Raw genomic sequence first — 15,457 nt, 5'->3', positions numbered from 1 at the left:
CAGGTATTCTGTTAGACCCGCCAAGCCCCACACTGCTCAGTCTGCATCTCTGCTGCCCGATAAAGCCCCCCCTGGCAGGGTCACGTTCTCCCATGGCTTGTTTGGTGGGCTGGCAGACATGGGGCCTGTCCCCCCCAAAACTGCAGCCCCTTGTCCGCGGCAGGGCACCGAGCAGAGTCACATGCGGGAAACAGCCTTTATCCAGATCAAAAGTTCCCAGGCAACTCAGGTTAAGCAAAAAAAAAAATCAAGTGATGAGGAGAAGGAAACATAATTTGAGATTTCAGACTTATTATTTTCATATTTGACAATCAAATCAGTAACGAAGCCCCACAGTTGTCTAGGGCTGTTAATTGTCTATAAATAGTGAACAGCGCTGTGCGTGCCAACTTCTGAACAAGCCTGTTCTCCGCTCACGCATGAGGCCCAGCGTCATCGAAAGCTCTGCTCTGAACTCGGCGGCGTTTCTCTTGGCTGCCTTTGCTAAGCGCCACCAAGATTTAATTTAACACAAAAATAATGCTCCTATCTCGTGAGAACTCACAACTTACTGAGGTCAAGACTATGGGAAAACAATCCCAACCCAACACCACCTTTTGCTAGCTGTAGTAACCTAATAATAATAGACCTTTCTTTCAGCTACCTGAAACCTGCTTGGTTCCTGCCAAAATAACAGATAAATAGCATGAAAGCAGTGTAGTTATTTTCTGGGAAGAACAAACTATTGTTGGTACAATTTCGTTTACAAATTTGAGTTCCTAACCTGCAATATACACGCAGATGATTAAAGTTAGACCCGCGAGTAGTCTCAGAAGCTTTTAAGGAAGGACTGGCAGTGTTTAAGGATAAAGTGTGTGATGTCCGTAGGACTCACAGCCTAACCAGTGCTTGCCATAATGTCACTTGGAATTATCCATCAGTCTCAGACAAATTTTAAAATCAGCTGCATTGGATCAGCACCTTTAACTTCAATTTACATCTTTCCACTTCTGTGTAACGGACTTTTCGCTCCTCTCTGAACTGTTTTTTCATTTATTACTGTGAAAGTGTATGGTTGGTTGTACATAGCTACATTCGAATATATAAATCTGATGTTTGTGTTACCATGACCCAAGCAACTTAAGGGCCTTGGCAAATATTTTATATAGTTTCTTATCAGTTTTGCTTTTCCTTTATGACTTACTCTGTGCATTCAATGCTTGACATAAGTAGATGATTTGAAACTGTCCGAATATTAAATATAAATAATATAAATTATTTTGAAACTGTCAAAATATTAAATATAAATACTACCTTATATAAATATTCATATAAATAACTGTCCAAATATTAAATATGTTTAATATAGTTAATAAAATACGTAGCTGCAAGTTCCTCAGAAGGGCCTGGCTAGGGCTTAAGGCAGAAGCTGTGTGTGGGGTTAACACAGCCCAGGTTTAGTCCCGACCCACCCGTGACATGGTGGTGTGCAGTCCCAGTTAGATGGGCACGGTCCCCTCGGCCTCACTAGTTTGGGGACGAGGGGGTTAACTATAGATATAGTGTATTTGAGTGTGAATACACTCAAATGTACTTTTTTTTTTTTTTTTGAAGTTCCTCTGCGCCCAGGTGTTCCACCCTGTAGAGCACCAGCTCCCAAGCAGAGAGGAGCTCTGCAGAGGTAGGAAAACACCTTGTTGGAACTGTGGGAAAAGCAAAACAGCAAAAAAAGAGAAAAACACACATTTCCTTAACACACGGTGCCCAGAACAAACACAGGACGGGATGGAGATCCAGTGTTGTGTTGCCGTGGCACCAAGGAGGAATGTGAAGTGAGGTGGAGGCCGCGCCATCCCCTTCTTCCACTTCTCTCAAGGCATATTTGACACGACTATACAGATTTATCTCCCGCTCTTCCCCTTCTCTCAAGGATTCTTTTGCAGAGCTCTGCGGACATTCTCTCTCCTTCTTCCTCTTTTCCCACAAAACCAGTGCACACCTCGCACCGAGGAATGTGCTGTGTTGCTACTCGGGAAACAACGGCTTGACCACAGTCCCACCCACCCACACGTACACACTTCGATAAATACTACCCCAAGTTTGTATCTAACTCGGAGGGACGATAATCCGATACCAAATCGGAGGGACAGATGGATGGGTGTGTGCTCCTCACCCCCCCCCCCCCCCCCAAAGGGACCCCCCCCAAGGGTTTTGGTAAGATTTGGGCCCTTGGCTATGCCGAGTGATTACCTGGGAATTAATTGATGACAATCATTTTTTTGTGTGTAGTGCTATAGAGCCAGCCTGCAGCTTGGGCATTTATCGTAGGCAATCTCAAAGAATCTGTAGATGTTGCGTAAGAATAAACTGTACTATTCGTGAACCTGACTGCTTCTCCTGAATTCAGCCAGACCTACAGCTCGTGGGCTGTTCGTGCATCTGGTGTCAGGTGCATATATTTACAGCCCTAATTGGCATAGCTATTAAGAGATAAATCCAGCCCCCCCAAGCCCCTCTAATCTCTGCGGACCGGCTAGAATGCAAGGTGCTTCATCTCTTACCAAATTAATTCATTACCTTAAATGTAACACACCTTTAGTGAATTTGCACCCGGGCCCAGCCGTCCTCCCCTCTTTTGGCCTCCCTTCCCTCCCATCTCCATGGGGAGGGAAGCACAGCAGCTGCTGGGCAAGGCTGGCTCTCCCCTAGGCAGCCGCAGAAGTTTCAGCAGGGCTTTTGCTGTTCCTTGGCTTCCCTGCACCTCATCAGCCTGGCTGAGCTGCATCTGCCCTCTCCAGAGAGGCTGAGTGCCTGCCCTACAAAGAAGAGGAAGAGGGGAAAGGAGCAGTGGTGGCTGGACTGCAGCAATTGTGGCATCCCATAGTATCTCATCCTATTGCCATATCAGCCCTTCTCAGATTCCCATTATCATCTAAGCCTGTCTCTGTGCAGGGCTCCACATCTACTATCATTCCAGTACCCCGACACCCTGAACTCTTAACACTATCCCATGAGATTCGGTGAAGAACCATTTGCTCCACCCTCCACTTACAACCGCCCCAGCCAGAGCTTCAGCCTTTTTTCTGAGCTTCTTTCAGCTCATCTTCTCCTACCACCACTATGGAAGCAAAGGCAGGTGACAGCCAGAACTCTACCTAACGCACAGCACAGGTAATATTTGTGCTTGCTTTTAGTATTCATTCCCTTAGTGCGTATCATTGTGTGATACAGTTAATAGGTGACACCTTAAATGTTCACATTCTCTTACAGCTTTTAAACAGTGAAAATAATGTTACCAGTTTACTAAAAGAGGGAAAACTGGCTAGAAATAAACATTTTCTTAAACAAGTGCAGCTGAACGTTTCAGAAAAAAACCACCAAGTGTGCGAGAACCGCAACGAAACATTGGGAATTGCCCCAAATCGGCCGTTTGGTGTGAAATGGAATGATGGGCTCAGTCTCTTATAGCACTTAAGTCCAAATAAAAGCCAACAGCCAGTTGTATTAACAAAGGAGACGAGGACTGACTGGGCGTGAAGAACAAGCCAGCCGCCCGCCCCTTGGCGTGGGTCCGTGGTGCTGGGCGCAGCGCAGGGCAGCGTGAAGCAGGATGTGCCCCCGCTGCTGCTGCTGCCAGCACCGCGCCCATTCCGGGGAAGGATCTGAGAGAAGCAAGAAATATCACCTCAGTTTAAGTTTCTTTCTTTAAAATAGACAGCAGATGTCTGCCCGAGATGCAACCGGACTCCCTACTTTCATTATTCTACCTTAACCATTACAATGTGTAAAATAACCTGCCCTTTGGTATCTCTTCAGGTAATGGGCCACCCCTAAAAAGAAAACATCTTTTATTTACAGACCGCTGTATTATTCTAAGTACTTGTATTCTCATCCTTCTCTCTAAGGATGGAGGCCTGAAAAAGAAGGAATATATCTCACAATCCTTTTATTCCTTGCACTCCTTACTCTCCCGGCCACTTTTAGACACTGTCCCAAAAATAAGAAAAAAAAAAAATTAAAGAGAGGAAATGAAAACTTTCTAAGGAAAAACATTACTTAATCAAGCAATTGCACTAAGGCTTTTGAGGGAAGAACGGCATAGCTGCCAGTCTGTGCTCTCAGTAGCCAGGCTTGTCCCTTACAACTCCCATTCAGCGAACACCCCGTGCTCTGATTCGAGCAGGATTACTCAGGTAGCAAAGAAACGCTCACGCAGACATCGAAATATGCACATGCCCGTGTAGACCAGGGTACATATACTCATCACTTTCACTACAGCCTCCAAAAGCGGATCTCGGTGGGAGAAGAGACAGGTCAGGCTGTGAGCAAAACCACCTCAGCCTCACCACCACCGCCGCCGCCATCACCACCGTCACCGCCTCGACCTGAAGGGTTTCACCGGGTGGGTTTTGCTTTGTGCGTGAAGCTGGGGACCAGTCCCTGGGGCCGGTGAGCAGCTGGGGGAGTGGGGACGCCACCACAGCCCTGCTGAGGGGGCAGGAGGGAGGGAGGGATGGCGGACAGGAAGGCAGGAAGGTGGGCAGGCAAACAGGAGGGCAGGAAGGCAGGAGAGGAAGGCGGGAAGGAGGGGCGTGCAGGAGGGACGGTAAGCAAGGAGGGCAGGCAGGAGGGCAAGAGAAGCAGTCAGAAGGCCCGGGCCCGCCTCCCGCACTCCCTCCTCCTGGCCCGGCCTCGCCACCGCCTTCCCGCGCGCGGGCGGTGCGAGGGGGGCGGGGGGAGCGGCCCGAAGTTTCCCTCAGAGCTGCGTCCCCGCCCCGGGAGCGCGGGGAGGTGTCTGGGCGGTGCTTCCCCGGCTACCAGCCCCGCGGGCAGCTCGCCGGCAGGGCGGGTGTGTGGCGGAGGGGGGGTCCCGTGGTAAGGGGCGCCTCAAGGCCGGCGGCGTCCCCGCCCGAGCGAGCCACCATGTCTGCCGGTAGCAGGCGGTGGGCGGTTTGTTTGCTGGTGGCCACCTGCGTGGTGGCCGGGCCCCCCCCGAGTCAGGAGTGCTCCGTGGAGAAACTGGAAAACGCCATCATCGATATAAATTTATCTCTGCCCAAAGGCGTCAGGGGTGCGGAGCCATTGTACGCCCCAAGCCCGGGGGCTTGCAGTCGCGCTTGCTGCTCGGGGGAAAAGCTCTCAGGTAACCCGCTCCTCTTTGGTCTTTTCTGGGAAACGACTTCCGAAGTTTGGGCTCGCGTGGTGTTCAAGTGCTGTTCCGTGTATTCAGCACAGAAGCGTTAATTTACCCATGCACCCACGCTACGACTAGTAACTGCTATCCTGTTTTGCTAGGCGTGATGCTACATCTTAATGCGAGACCCCGTAGTGTTCAGGAAAAAAAACAGGGGTAGTTTTAAACGTTAAAACCTCGCAGATCCCCAAACACTAAGGTGCATAAGCCATAGATGCACCACAAAGTAACTGGCATTTTGCGCTATGTTTAATTTTAGCCAAAAATGAGAGTGCTACCTTGCTCTGAGACGGTTGGTTTGCACCAGGCTTTTGGAGTGGTGGGAGGTAGAGCAGCCAGTGGTAAAGGTGACCCCCACAAGCAGCAACAAGCCAAGCGATTCCTGGGATGTGATAGGGAAAAGTATATAAATCATTTCCTTCCCCATGAGTACAGGAAGGCGGTTTTCAGATGTATCGGGATTTGTAAGCGAGATATTATTACATAAAGTGGTGCCAGTGTGGTATGGGTGAGGGATTAGATTCATTATTTCCTTAGGTTCATCGGTACAGGAAGAGGAAGGTGTGACCTTTTGTATATTGGCCCTGGGCCATTCTTTTGCAGTCCTGGGCTGTTTTTCCTGTTGGAATGTTATATGTTTTCCTCTTACTCACATGAAGAAAACATAATTTAACAAACTAGAGCTCATTATCAAGCTGCTTTTAAAAGTTCTTATTGCTGAAACATGTACTTATATTTTTCAGGAGACAAGAAGTGTAATTTGATGATTTTTGATGCTCAGAGGACAAGCACACATCCAAACTGCTACCTGTTTTACTGCCCTAGCACAGAGGCTTGTCCGATGAAACCCGCAACAGGACTTGTGAGCTACAAGATAACTAGAGGTAAATAATAGTAAGAGCCACCAGTCCCCACACCAGATGACTTTTGCACCTGTGAGTTTTCAGTAGGGACCAGAAAATGTTTGGGGGTTGAGTTTTTAGTAAAATGGTCTAAGCCAAGCACTGTAATTTGAAATTGGAAGATGGAGGGGCAGATGTGTAGTGAACTCCTGTGTGTGCCCAGCTTCCTGGCTGGAATAACATCTTGACCCTTATGAAACTCCTTCACCTTAGATTCGGAACTCATAATTTTCCCTCGCTCAAAACAAAAAGAAGCTGCTTCCATCTTGATATATTCAAGAAGGAAAATTCCCTGTATGTAATGCTGAAGAGTGTTGCTGAAAGCCGTGGAAATATGATGCCCTTGTCGCCATCTGCATATTCAAAGCATTCGTGCTGCACTGAACGCCACGTGCACGCAGGCAGAAACACTGAGCGCACGTAGGGCAAGCACCGCTGTGATGGTGCTGGGTAGTTGGCAATAGCAATCATTATTTTCTGCTTTCAGTTAGGGAACCTGAAGCGCAGATGCAAACTGTCTAAACTCAAAGCTTTATGGCACGTGGGCTGTACGCTCAGAAATTTCTTGCTGTCTGTCATGTGATGTGGGGTTTTCAATAGCAAATCTTGGTGTTGACTGATGTTCGCTTGCACCAGACCTGTCGGAACAGCTCAGATAAGAAACTGATAATTAGACTGTCCGCCAGCCAAGAGTTCATAAGGTGGTTTCAGTGTGGCTGCTTGAGAGAGCAGAAAATTCGTATTTCCGGGGACTGAACTTTTGCTGAAAAAGAGAACTTTTCCAAGAGCATCTATGCAAGGAGCCACAGGATATGTAGAAAGACTATGCACATAATGCTAGCAAATATTTCTGTCCAAGCACAGTCACACAGGGACTGGGCAAAAGCAGTGTGTGACAAATGAATTGCATGCCTATAAAGTTGTTGTTACAACTACTCTTTTTTCCAGCTCTTTCTCCCCTAGAAGACTATAAGGGTTTCAAGAAACAAGGAATGTAACCGTGTTTGTGCTTTCATCCTGCATGTGGTGTAATGCTCAGTTAGCAACCTGAGTGCATATACCATCTTTTTTTCATTTTGCATTTTTTAGCTTCTGTGAATATTGAATTATGGAAAAATTATGCTAGTTTATTTACCTTATGTTCCTAATAAGCTTTCAAAGGTAGCATCTGACTGGTGTTGGTACTGACAAACGTTTCTGTTTTTTCACATGAGAATCTGTATGTGGCTACACTGAAAACCAAACTAAAAGGGGGAAATTGCTGTATTGTAATAAAGCAACTTAAAATACTGATGCTATGTTAGTAATGAAATTCTGTTTTTTCTTTTTTTAAACTATTCTCGTGGCTGCTAACTAATGGAAACAACCTATGGCTTAGGAAGTAAAACATTTCCTGGTCCAAGTTGCAGAGAGCTGTTGCTAAAATATAAATTAACATTTCTGGTTTCTGCTGTTCATGTACTTCTGTGGCGCTTGCCTTTCCTGCCCAACTAAGATACCCAAGCAAGACTTGTGGGTTCTAGCAAAGTATGCTCAGGAGGTGGTTTTTGTGGTTTTTTTTAAGAGTGACAACCTGAAGTTTGGTTTCTAATGCAGCTTATTGGATTTGAGATACCAGCGGGAGTGCTTTGTTTTTTTAATCTCTTTTTTTAAAGTTTGACTCGTGTAGTGCCCTTATTCTTTGTTACCACGAGCATGTCTGTCCTAGTACCCCAGCTGTACCTCACAATGTGACAGTTTTGGGCAATTGCATTTGGGAGTTTGTAGTCTAAAATGGAAACAACGAATACGATAGTGTTTGATGCTGAAAACGTGGAGTAGAGTTAGTTAACACAGGCAGTTATGTTAATTAATCAATCCAAGCACTGCAGAATAGCAGCAATACTTAACTCCCGTACGGGACTCATCACGTAGCCTCCCTGTGCTCCCTCCACCCCTCCTTTGCACGCCGTGCGTGTGCTCCATGATTTTCTGGCTGTTGCCCAGGCAAGCGACCTGACGATGAGGTGGCACCCTGCGAGTGCTTTGTAGCTGTCACAGCATGTCCGCTGTTTGTTTAAACGCGCGGGGGGAAGCATCCGTGGGACTGCATTGGGAACAGGGAAAAGGTGAATTGGGGACTGACGCCGTGGTGGTGACAGGCCGTTTCCTCACTGGTGTGGTAATGTGTTCAGAGCTGCAGAAGCAGGTTGGCTGTCTTTAAGAATACAGCTTCTGATTATCTATATAATATATTTATATATATATATAAAATATATAGTGATCTTACCCCTGGTCTCGGCACTGGTGAGGCCGCCCCTCGATGGCTGGGTTCAGTTTTGGGCCCCTCACTCCAAAAAGGCCATTGAATGACTCGAGCGTGTCCAGAGAAGGGCAACGGAGCTGGTGCAGGGTCTGGAGCACAGGTCTGATGGGGAGCGGCTGAGGGAACTGGGGGGGTTTAGTCTGGAGAAGAGGAGGCTGAGGGGAGACCTCATGGCCCTCTACAACTCCCTGAAAGGAGGGTGCAGAGAGGGGGGATGAGTCTCTTGACCCAAGGAACAAGCGACAGGACAAGCGGGAATGGCCTCAAGCTGCGCCAGGGCAGGGTCAGACTGGCTCTTAGGAAGGATTTCTTTGCAGAAGGGGTTGTTGGGCGTTGGAATGGGCTGCCCAGGGCAGGGGGGAAGTCGGGTTGACGCAGTGCTGAGGGATCTGGTGGAGTTGAGAACGGTCAGTGTGAGGTTCATGGTTGGACTGGATGATCTTCAAGGCCTTTTCCAACCGAGATGATTCTGGGATTCTGTGTAATAACTGAAAATTTTGTTATTTAAAGCCACTCTCTAAAACCAGAGTTTGGCTCTTCTTGAAGTCAAACCTTGTGGTTGGAGTCCATTATCTGTGTTTAGGATCTTACTTTGCTAACAAGCTGGTGCTTGACTGGAAGGTTGGGATAAAAATTTGTGTCTATGATTCAAGTGAAGTATTTGCTGTGCTCTTGTTTAAAGCATTGCCAGTTTGCCAGTTTTTTGGGTTGTTGGCTTTTTTGCACTTTATTTTTTTGTGGAGTCTTAAGCTTGGAAATATATATTAAAACAGCAGCCAAGTAGGCTTCTTTGCATGTATAATAAAGCTGGAGTGTATCCATCCCTCTAGATAAGAGTTTCTACTTGAGAAAAAAGCGATAATGAAAATGTCATGGACTTTTTGTTGTTTACTTCAATTCCAGTACAGTTAACAAACCTCTTTGTTTCTATAAAAAAAGAGGTGAGTGAGAGTCAGAACTACTTGAGAGCATGTTCCCTTTCAAGTGTTCTGTGTGGCAGCTGTGTGATAATATGTATAAAATAATTATAAATTTTATAATTATATGTATATGTATATTTACATATAAAAATCTGAATGATAACGATTAGGCAGTCTTTCCAAGAGCTTGCGCTCGCCTAAACTCTCTCTCTAATACCTGTGTAGAATCAGATAGCTCCTAGAATTATCATTTGTATGGAATTTGTGTCACACAACACTGTTGTCCTGCTTCCAAATTCTATTAAATGACATTGACCTGCCTGTTTTGCAAGGAATACCTATCAACTTCTGGAGATATTATAAAGTGTAGTCTGCTTGTTGTGGAAGTCTTCACTGCAAATACTGCGGAGGCTCTTGGAGCGGTGTTTTAGAGCACAGCAGTAGAGATCTTTCCTACAAACCAGTATGTGTATTAAATGGCTTATAAAATGGGGATATTATTGCCACCTTGTATCATAAGACAATTTTTGTGTGTGAATTGAACTGTGTCAAGCAATCATAGGGTGCTTGGGTGTTACAAAAAGGGGAATATATCATTATCTTGGCTAGGTGGAAATGTGTACATCTGACAAATAAAAGTGAGGTTGATAATATCTACTTCTTAACTGACAAAGGCTGAGAATGGTTTGAAGGCAGTGGGCCTACTCACACTGCTTCTGGCCAAATAAACGCTAACATGCATGCAATGTGAGTATAAAACAGATTGGGATGATCGCTCTGCACAGGTAAATTCTGTAAGAAGCTGCAGTCAGGCTCTGATGTGCCCAGGCTTGAGGCTGACTGGTCTTATGACACAGAATTTAAAAGTCACTCTGGAAATGATAAAGAAAGTACGATTGTGATCCCTCAGTTTCATTAGTCATTACTTTCTGAAGCTCCCTTGTGTCTCTCTCACCAAGAAATAAGAATAGAATAAGCCTGTGGTAGTCACAGATAGATTTAATAATTAAATACTGGCGTTTCCTTTCTGTTTCCAGACAGCCGTGCCCCAGAGGATATATCCTTCCAAAGTGAGAACTTCGCTTCAAGTGCTGGAGCGTTTCTTTCTCGCAGTCAGACTAGCCATCAGAATCGTACCACTGCTTTGCAACAATCTGTCTTTCATCAGGCATCTGAACTCCTGAACCACGTGGGCAAGCATTTAGACAACACTGAGTTTCATACAGTTTTTCCTGAATCCCAAAGGGCAAAACATCCTGAGAGCTTAGACCCCATCCCAAGGCAGAAAATAATTAACCTGCCATCAAATACATCTTCTGCCGTTGGAATTGGAAACCCCTCTGCTTTGTTCCCTCAGTCTAGCACTCCTGAACCCAGCAGTACTACTCTTACTCCTCTGCCTACAAGTACCACCCGACTGGCATCTCGTACAACCTTTCTGCATCCTGGTGGTGCTAAACCTACTACTGTCACCACCACCTTTCCACCTGCCGCGACCGCTGGAGCTAAACCCGCTATCCCTGCTGCCGGCATCGCTGTTACGCATGTTCCTCTTTCCAGTCCTGCAACTTCTGCTTCTACAACCAAGTGGGCGACCACAAATTCCAGATCTGCTGCCACCCCATCAGGGCTGAGAACTCCAGCCATCTCTCCTGAGCCAGCAGTTGTCTCTTCCAACGATACCAGCCATGTTACCCCCCTCTCTTTTGCAGGGTTCACTCTGTCTACTCGTGATTCCCCCACGGCTTCCCAAACCAACCCTCAGGGTTATGACCCCTCTGATTCAGAAGGCTACCTGCCAGAGAGTGTTCTGAGAGGGAAAGGTGTCGTTCAGCTGGGAGAAAAAAGCAGCCTTGTAGCAGCTTTGCTTTTTGGGGTGATATTCTTGTTGCTAGTTATTGCACTGACAGGGAAGAAAATACACGAGTCTCTTCAGAAGAGGCATTATTCCAGGCTGGATTACTTGATCAATGGAATGTATGCTGATGTATGATGGGGAGGGGGAATAAGACTGTGAGGAGCATCTCTCATCTGTGAGAGGACAACTCTGAAACAGAACAGTAGATATTGAATTTGCAGAAGAGGATGGATTCCTCTTTTGGCCACTAATGGGAAGGTGGCAGATGGTTTGGTGGGGAAGAGAACTGCTCCTTCTATGCTGAACTATAACGTCTGTCATTTTTGATTTACTACTAAATCCTGAAAATAAACACTGAAATCCAAGTTAAGCTAAGAAGGTCTTACATTTAAGGAGAAAAAGCATTTCAAGAGCTTAATCTATACTGTGACAAGATCAGTGGAATAGAAGTACACCTAATAAATTGAATACCTGTGCAGTGCGTGAGCATTTTCAGTGCTGTTTGCACCAAATGCCATAGTGTTACACGATTGTCTGGCAATCCCATTTACTCTGTTTATAGCCTTAAGGGAGTACTTAGTAGTAGACCTTTGTGTCCAAATGGTTTTAGGTACAAACAGGAAAAACTGTAGTACACATAGCTTAATTTTCCTTAGCTACGTATAGTTTATGGATATATATGTATCTTTAATGGTTTTTTCTTCGTACATCACAAGCTATCTTTAAAACCACATGCTGCAAATCTGAGTTTGCCTTTTCCAAAGAGCTTGCCACCCTATAGCGTAGAGGATTTTGCAGAGAGAAGGAGTTTTTATCGTATCGAAGTAAAGCAAGCTGCAATCAGGATCTTTTGTAACAGATGGCGTGACCAAGGGACTTGGCATATGCACGAGAGAGAATCTGTACAAATACACCGAAATCCCTAATAGTTGAGACTCAATACTTCATCTCAGAGCAGGCAGAAACTTGTGAGGGGGTTTAGCAAAGACAACAGCTGTATTATTTGCAGAGGACATAGAAAAGTGTGGTCTCCATTTGCTGAACATCTAAACGGAGGTAAAAAAGTTTTGAAGGAAAATGGTGGCTATGCTATAGGAGGGTGCCAACCTCAAAGATGTTTCCTACAGTCAGCAGGAGTGTTATCTTCCTGCTTCTGGTGTTCTAGTTCTCTCACCAGGCTGGTGGCTCTCGAAAGAGCTGCTTGCAACAGTGCTGGACTTGCTGTCCCTCCTGAGCATGCAGAGCTCTGGCTGGCTCTCAGAGCACACCCTCTTCACTTCAGGGGTCACCTTCTTGGGACTGGTAATAACCACAGCTGCTCCATGTGTTCCCCCGACACTACAGCAAGAGAGGAGTGGGAGTACGTGTGAGCATCTACCCAACTTCCAGTTCGTGTATTCACATTTCCCTTCATGTACACCCAGTCCAAACCTGTTTTTAGAATGAAAGACTAGATTTCAAAGTATCGGTGTGGCAGGCAGCGTAATCAACAACAAACATCAAGACAGAGAAGGAAGGGTGCCTCATGAATACGAGGAAATAATTCTACTACAAAATATGAAACGTGACTCACATTCAAGAGCTTCTTAGATCTGTCAGGCTTGGTGTGGTGGGAAGCAGGCGTGATCCAAAAATGGCCTCAAGGCAAGTTTTGTGAGAGCTCTAACAATACCTTTATGCAGAAAATTCTCTGAAAATTCCATTATTCAAAGATCAAATAAAAGTCAGTGTTCCTTATGTCAAGAAGTTGAATTCTTACCATATAGGGGCTGCAAATTGCTTTATAGATACAAAACCAGCTGGTCTTCTACATTGCTTAAGCCTGACAGTGCTTAAATGAAAAACATTATGGATAACCTCTTAAAAGTGAACAAAATTAGAAAAGTGTCTCAAGTTCATCAGCTTACCTGTTGAGTGCACTTTGTTTAACATCAGGGTTTTTTTTTTAATAGCTATTTTCAAAGGTTTCTGGTCAAGGAACATGACGAGGGGGAACAACATTTCTGGGAAATGAGTTAGTAAAATGGTAAGTACTCGGCCCAGTTGTGGGCTGTAAAAATGCAGGCACAGATCTGAGGTTGACTGTAATTTTCTCTCAAAAGAACTACAACTCCGTGAGAAGCCTTCTACGTTGCTGCTGCTGACATGGCAGGTTATTGCAGGAGAGGTGCTGAGATCAACTGTGTGCTTCTGCTGTGATAACTAATTTGTTGGAGGGAGAGGTGGTTGGTATTAATTAATACAGTGCAGTGCAGTACAGATACATTCAAGAGAAGGCAGGCAGACATATCTCGGGGCCGTTCAGAGCTCTGGGCATGTTTTTTGCTAATATCATTAGAAATATCACCCTTCCAATCCAAACAGCAATGTGTGTCAAGCGCAGTGAACAGCAGAAGTAAAGCAGAGAGGCAAACGGGTACCATGACTAATTTGGTAAGGATGCCAAACTGAGTAGCCTTTCACAATTTTTGAGTGAAACAAACAACTTTAAAAAGCCTTTTTTATGCTTGAGCAAAGAAAAATACATATTAGGCAGGTATACTGAAACACTTTTTTTTTTTTTTTGTCCTGGATTAAGAACAAACGGGGAATTGTTAGGGACTGGTTTGGATCTTTCTGGAGGGGCATTTACAAGCTGTGTTTGGACACTAGAGGGCAACAACAGTTTATTAAATAGAACTGACAAGTTTTGAGGATGCCAATTTAAGAATGTTTTCATTAGCTCGATTTTTAACTTTCCAGTCAATGGCTATTTCATTGAAAAAATGTTTTATAGGAAAGCTGGTTTCTTTATTGGAAGGTTCTGGGTGGGGGATTATATACATATACAGAGGGAGTGAACAGCTGTAGAGACAACAAAACTAAGCATATTTTCTTCTCTATTTTAATAATTGTAAATCAAATTGCACTATTAGTCATGTATTGGCATTTCCAGTTAACGGAGCAGGAGAGAGAGATTTCCCATCATCATTCTTTCAACTATGATGCTTAATTATATGCATTTTTGGAGCTTGTTTATTCGTCTGGATATTGCTCTTATATTATGAAACAGGAGTGAAGCAGAGTAACTGTAAAAAATCCATCCAGTTTGTTACACTTTTCAACATTGTTTATCTACAAGTTCTGTGCACTCTTCTGTTTTTCCATCGACATCTCCTGTGGTCTTAACTGTACACTGCACATGATCATTAGCCACCGTGACATGGTGACAACCCATGCACTTGGGATGGCTCTTTCTGAAGTGAACCAGTTATGTTATGGCATGAGGCCAAAACCTGATTGACTTTAATCACCTGGAGAGTGTAATAAATGCTGTAGCTGCTTCTTTTCATGTTGTTGCTTTATAGCGCTGAGCAAACATCAGGTGTGTAAATATACTGTCATGAACAAAACTGTTTTGTGGTATTGTATGGTAAGGAAAATAGAAAGCCCAAATTTTATAACCACTGCAAACAATCATAAAGAAAGAAATTGCAGATCTATTTGAGATGGATGAGAAGAGTACATAGTCCCTACTCAAAGGGCTGCAAACTCAGTATAGCATGTTCTCTTCAAATGGTGCTTCAGTTTATTGTAATTCCTGTGGGAGTAGGAAATGCTTATACTCAGGATTCTTTCAAGTAAATTACTAACCAACTAACAAAAGAAAAAAAAAAAAGAATTGCATGAGGAGACAGTTTCAAAACTGAATCTTATTTTTCTTCCTCCTACAAAACCATCTTAGTGGATTTGAATCTGAATACACCATTAGCTACTGCTTTGATCCCACCATCCCACACTCCATGCTGATACAAACATAGAATTTAAAGTGCCATTATTGCAGTCAACAGTTTCCACCCAGTGTCCTTGTAGAGAGCTATACTTTGTGCTCTGTCACACTCCTGAAACTGGCCTAGACTGCTGGGTCCTTCCTATGCATCACCCTTTCTCTCATACAGGTAATAGACTTTCCCTGTTCATCAATAGTTACGGGATAGCCACAGCCCCTCATCCTTGTAACTCTTGCACATCCCTTGAGGACTGTACATGATATTCCCAGATGCTTTACCAGGCTCTTGATGGGGAGATCTCCTGGGATATACTTAGGATATACTGAAAATTTTTCTTCATCTTCAGGAAGCCTAAACTCACTCTTAATCTCACAGCCTAAATTTGCTTTTTTCTTTCTAGGTCTCTACACTCCCTGAGGATATCAAAGTGCAAAGCATAAAACTGCTGCTCTTTGTCCTCTTTGTGTTTGGTAGATATAATAACGGATAAATGTATTTTTAAGTTTCGGGACAACTATGCTGGATCACT

The 15,457-nt window shown here is 44.6% G+C and overlaps 1 protein-coding gene across 1 annotated transcript; it reads left to right on the top strand.

Moving 5' to 3' along the window:
• The first annotated feature begins 4,841 nt into the window (after window positions 1-4,841).
• Window positions 4,842-14,550, top strand: MANSC1 (MANSC domain containing 1). The gene is made up of 3 exons (XM_074825283.1): window positions 4,842-5,122; window positions 5,917-6,057; window positions 10,338-14,550. The coding sequence occupies exons 1-3, from the start codon at window positions 4,903-4,905 to the stop codon at window positions 11,291-11,293; spliced, it is 1,317 nt and encodes a 438-aa protein (XP_074681384.1). The 5' UTR covers window positions 4,842-4,902; the 3' UTR covers window positions 11,294-14,550.
• The last annotated feature ends 907 nt before the right edge of the window (window positions 14,551-15,457 follow it).

The sequence above is a fragment of the Strix aluco genome, chromosome 5 (genome assembly GCF_031877795.1).
Source record: "Strix aluco isolate bStrAlu1 chromosome 5, bStrAlu1.hap1, whole genome shotgun sequence".
Taxonomy (NCBI): Eukaryota; Metazoa; Chordata; class Aves; order Strigiformes; family Strigidae; genus Strix; species Strix aluco.
Note: the sequence above shows the minus strand (reverse complement) of the source record. Positions and strands in the feature narration are given on the sequence as shown.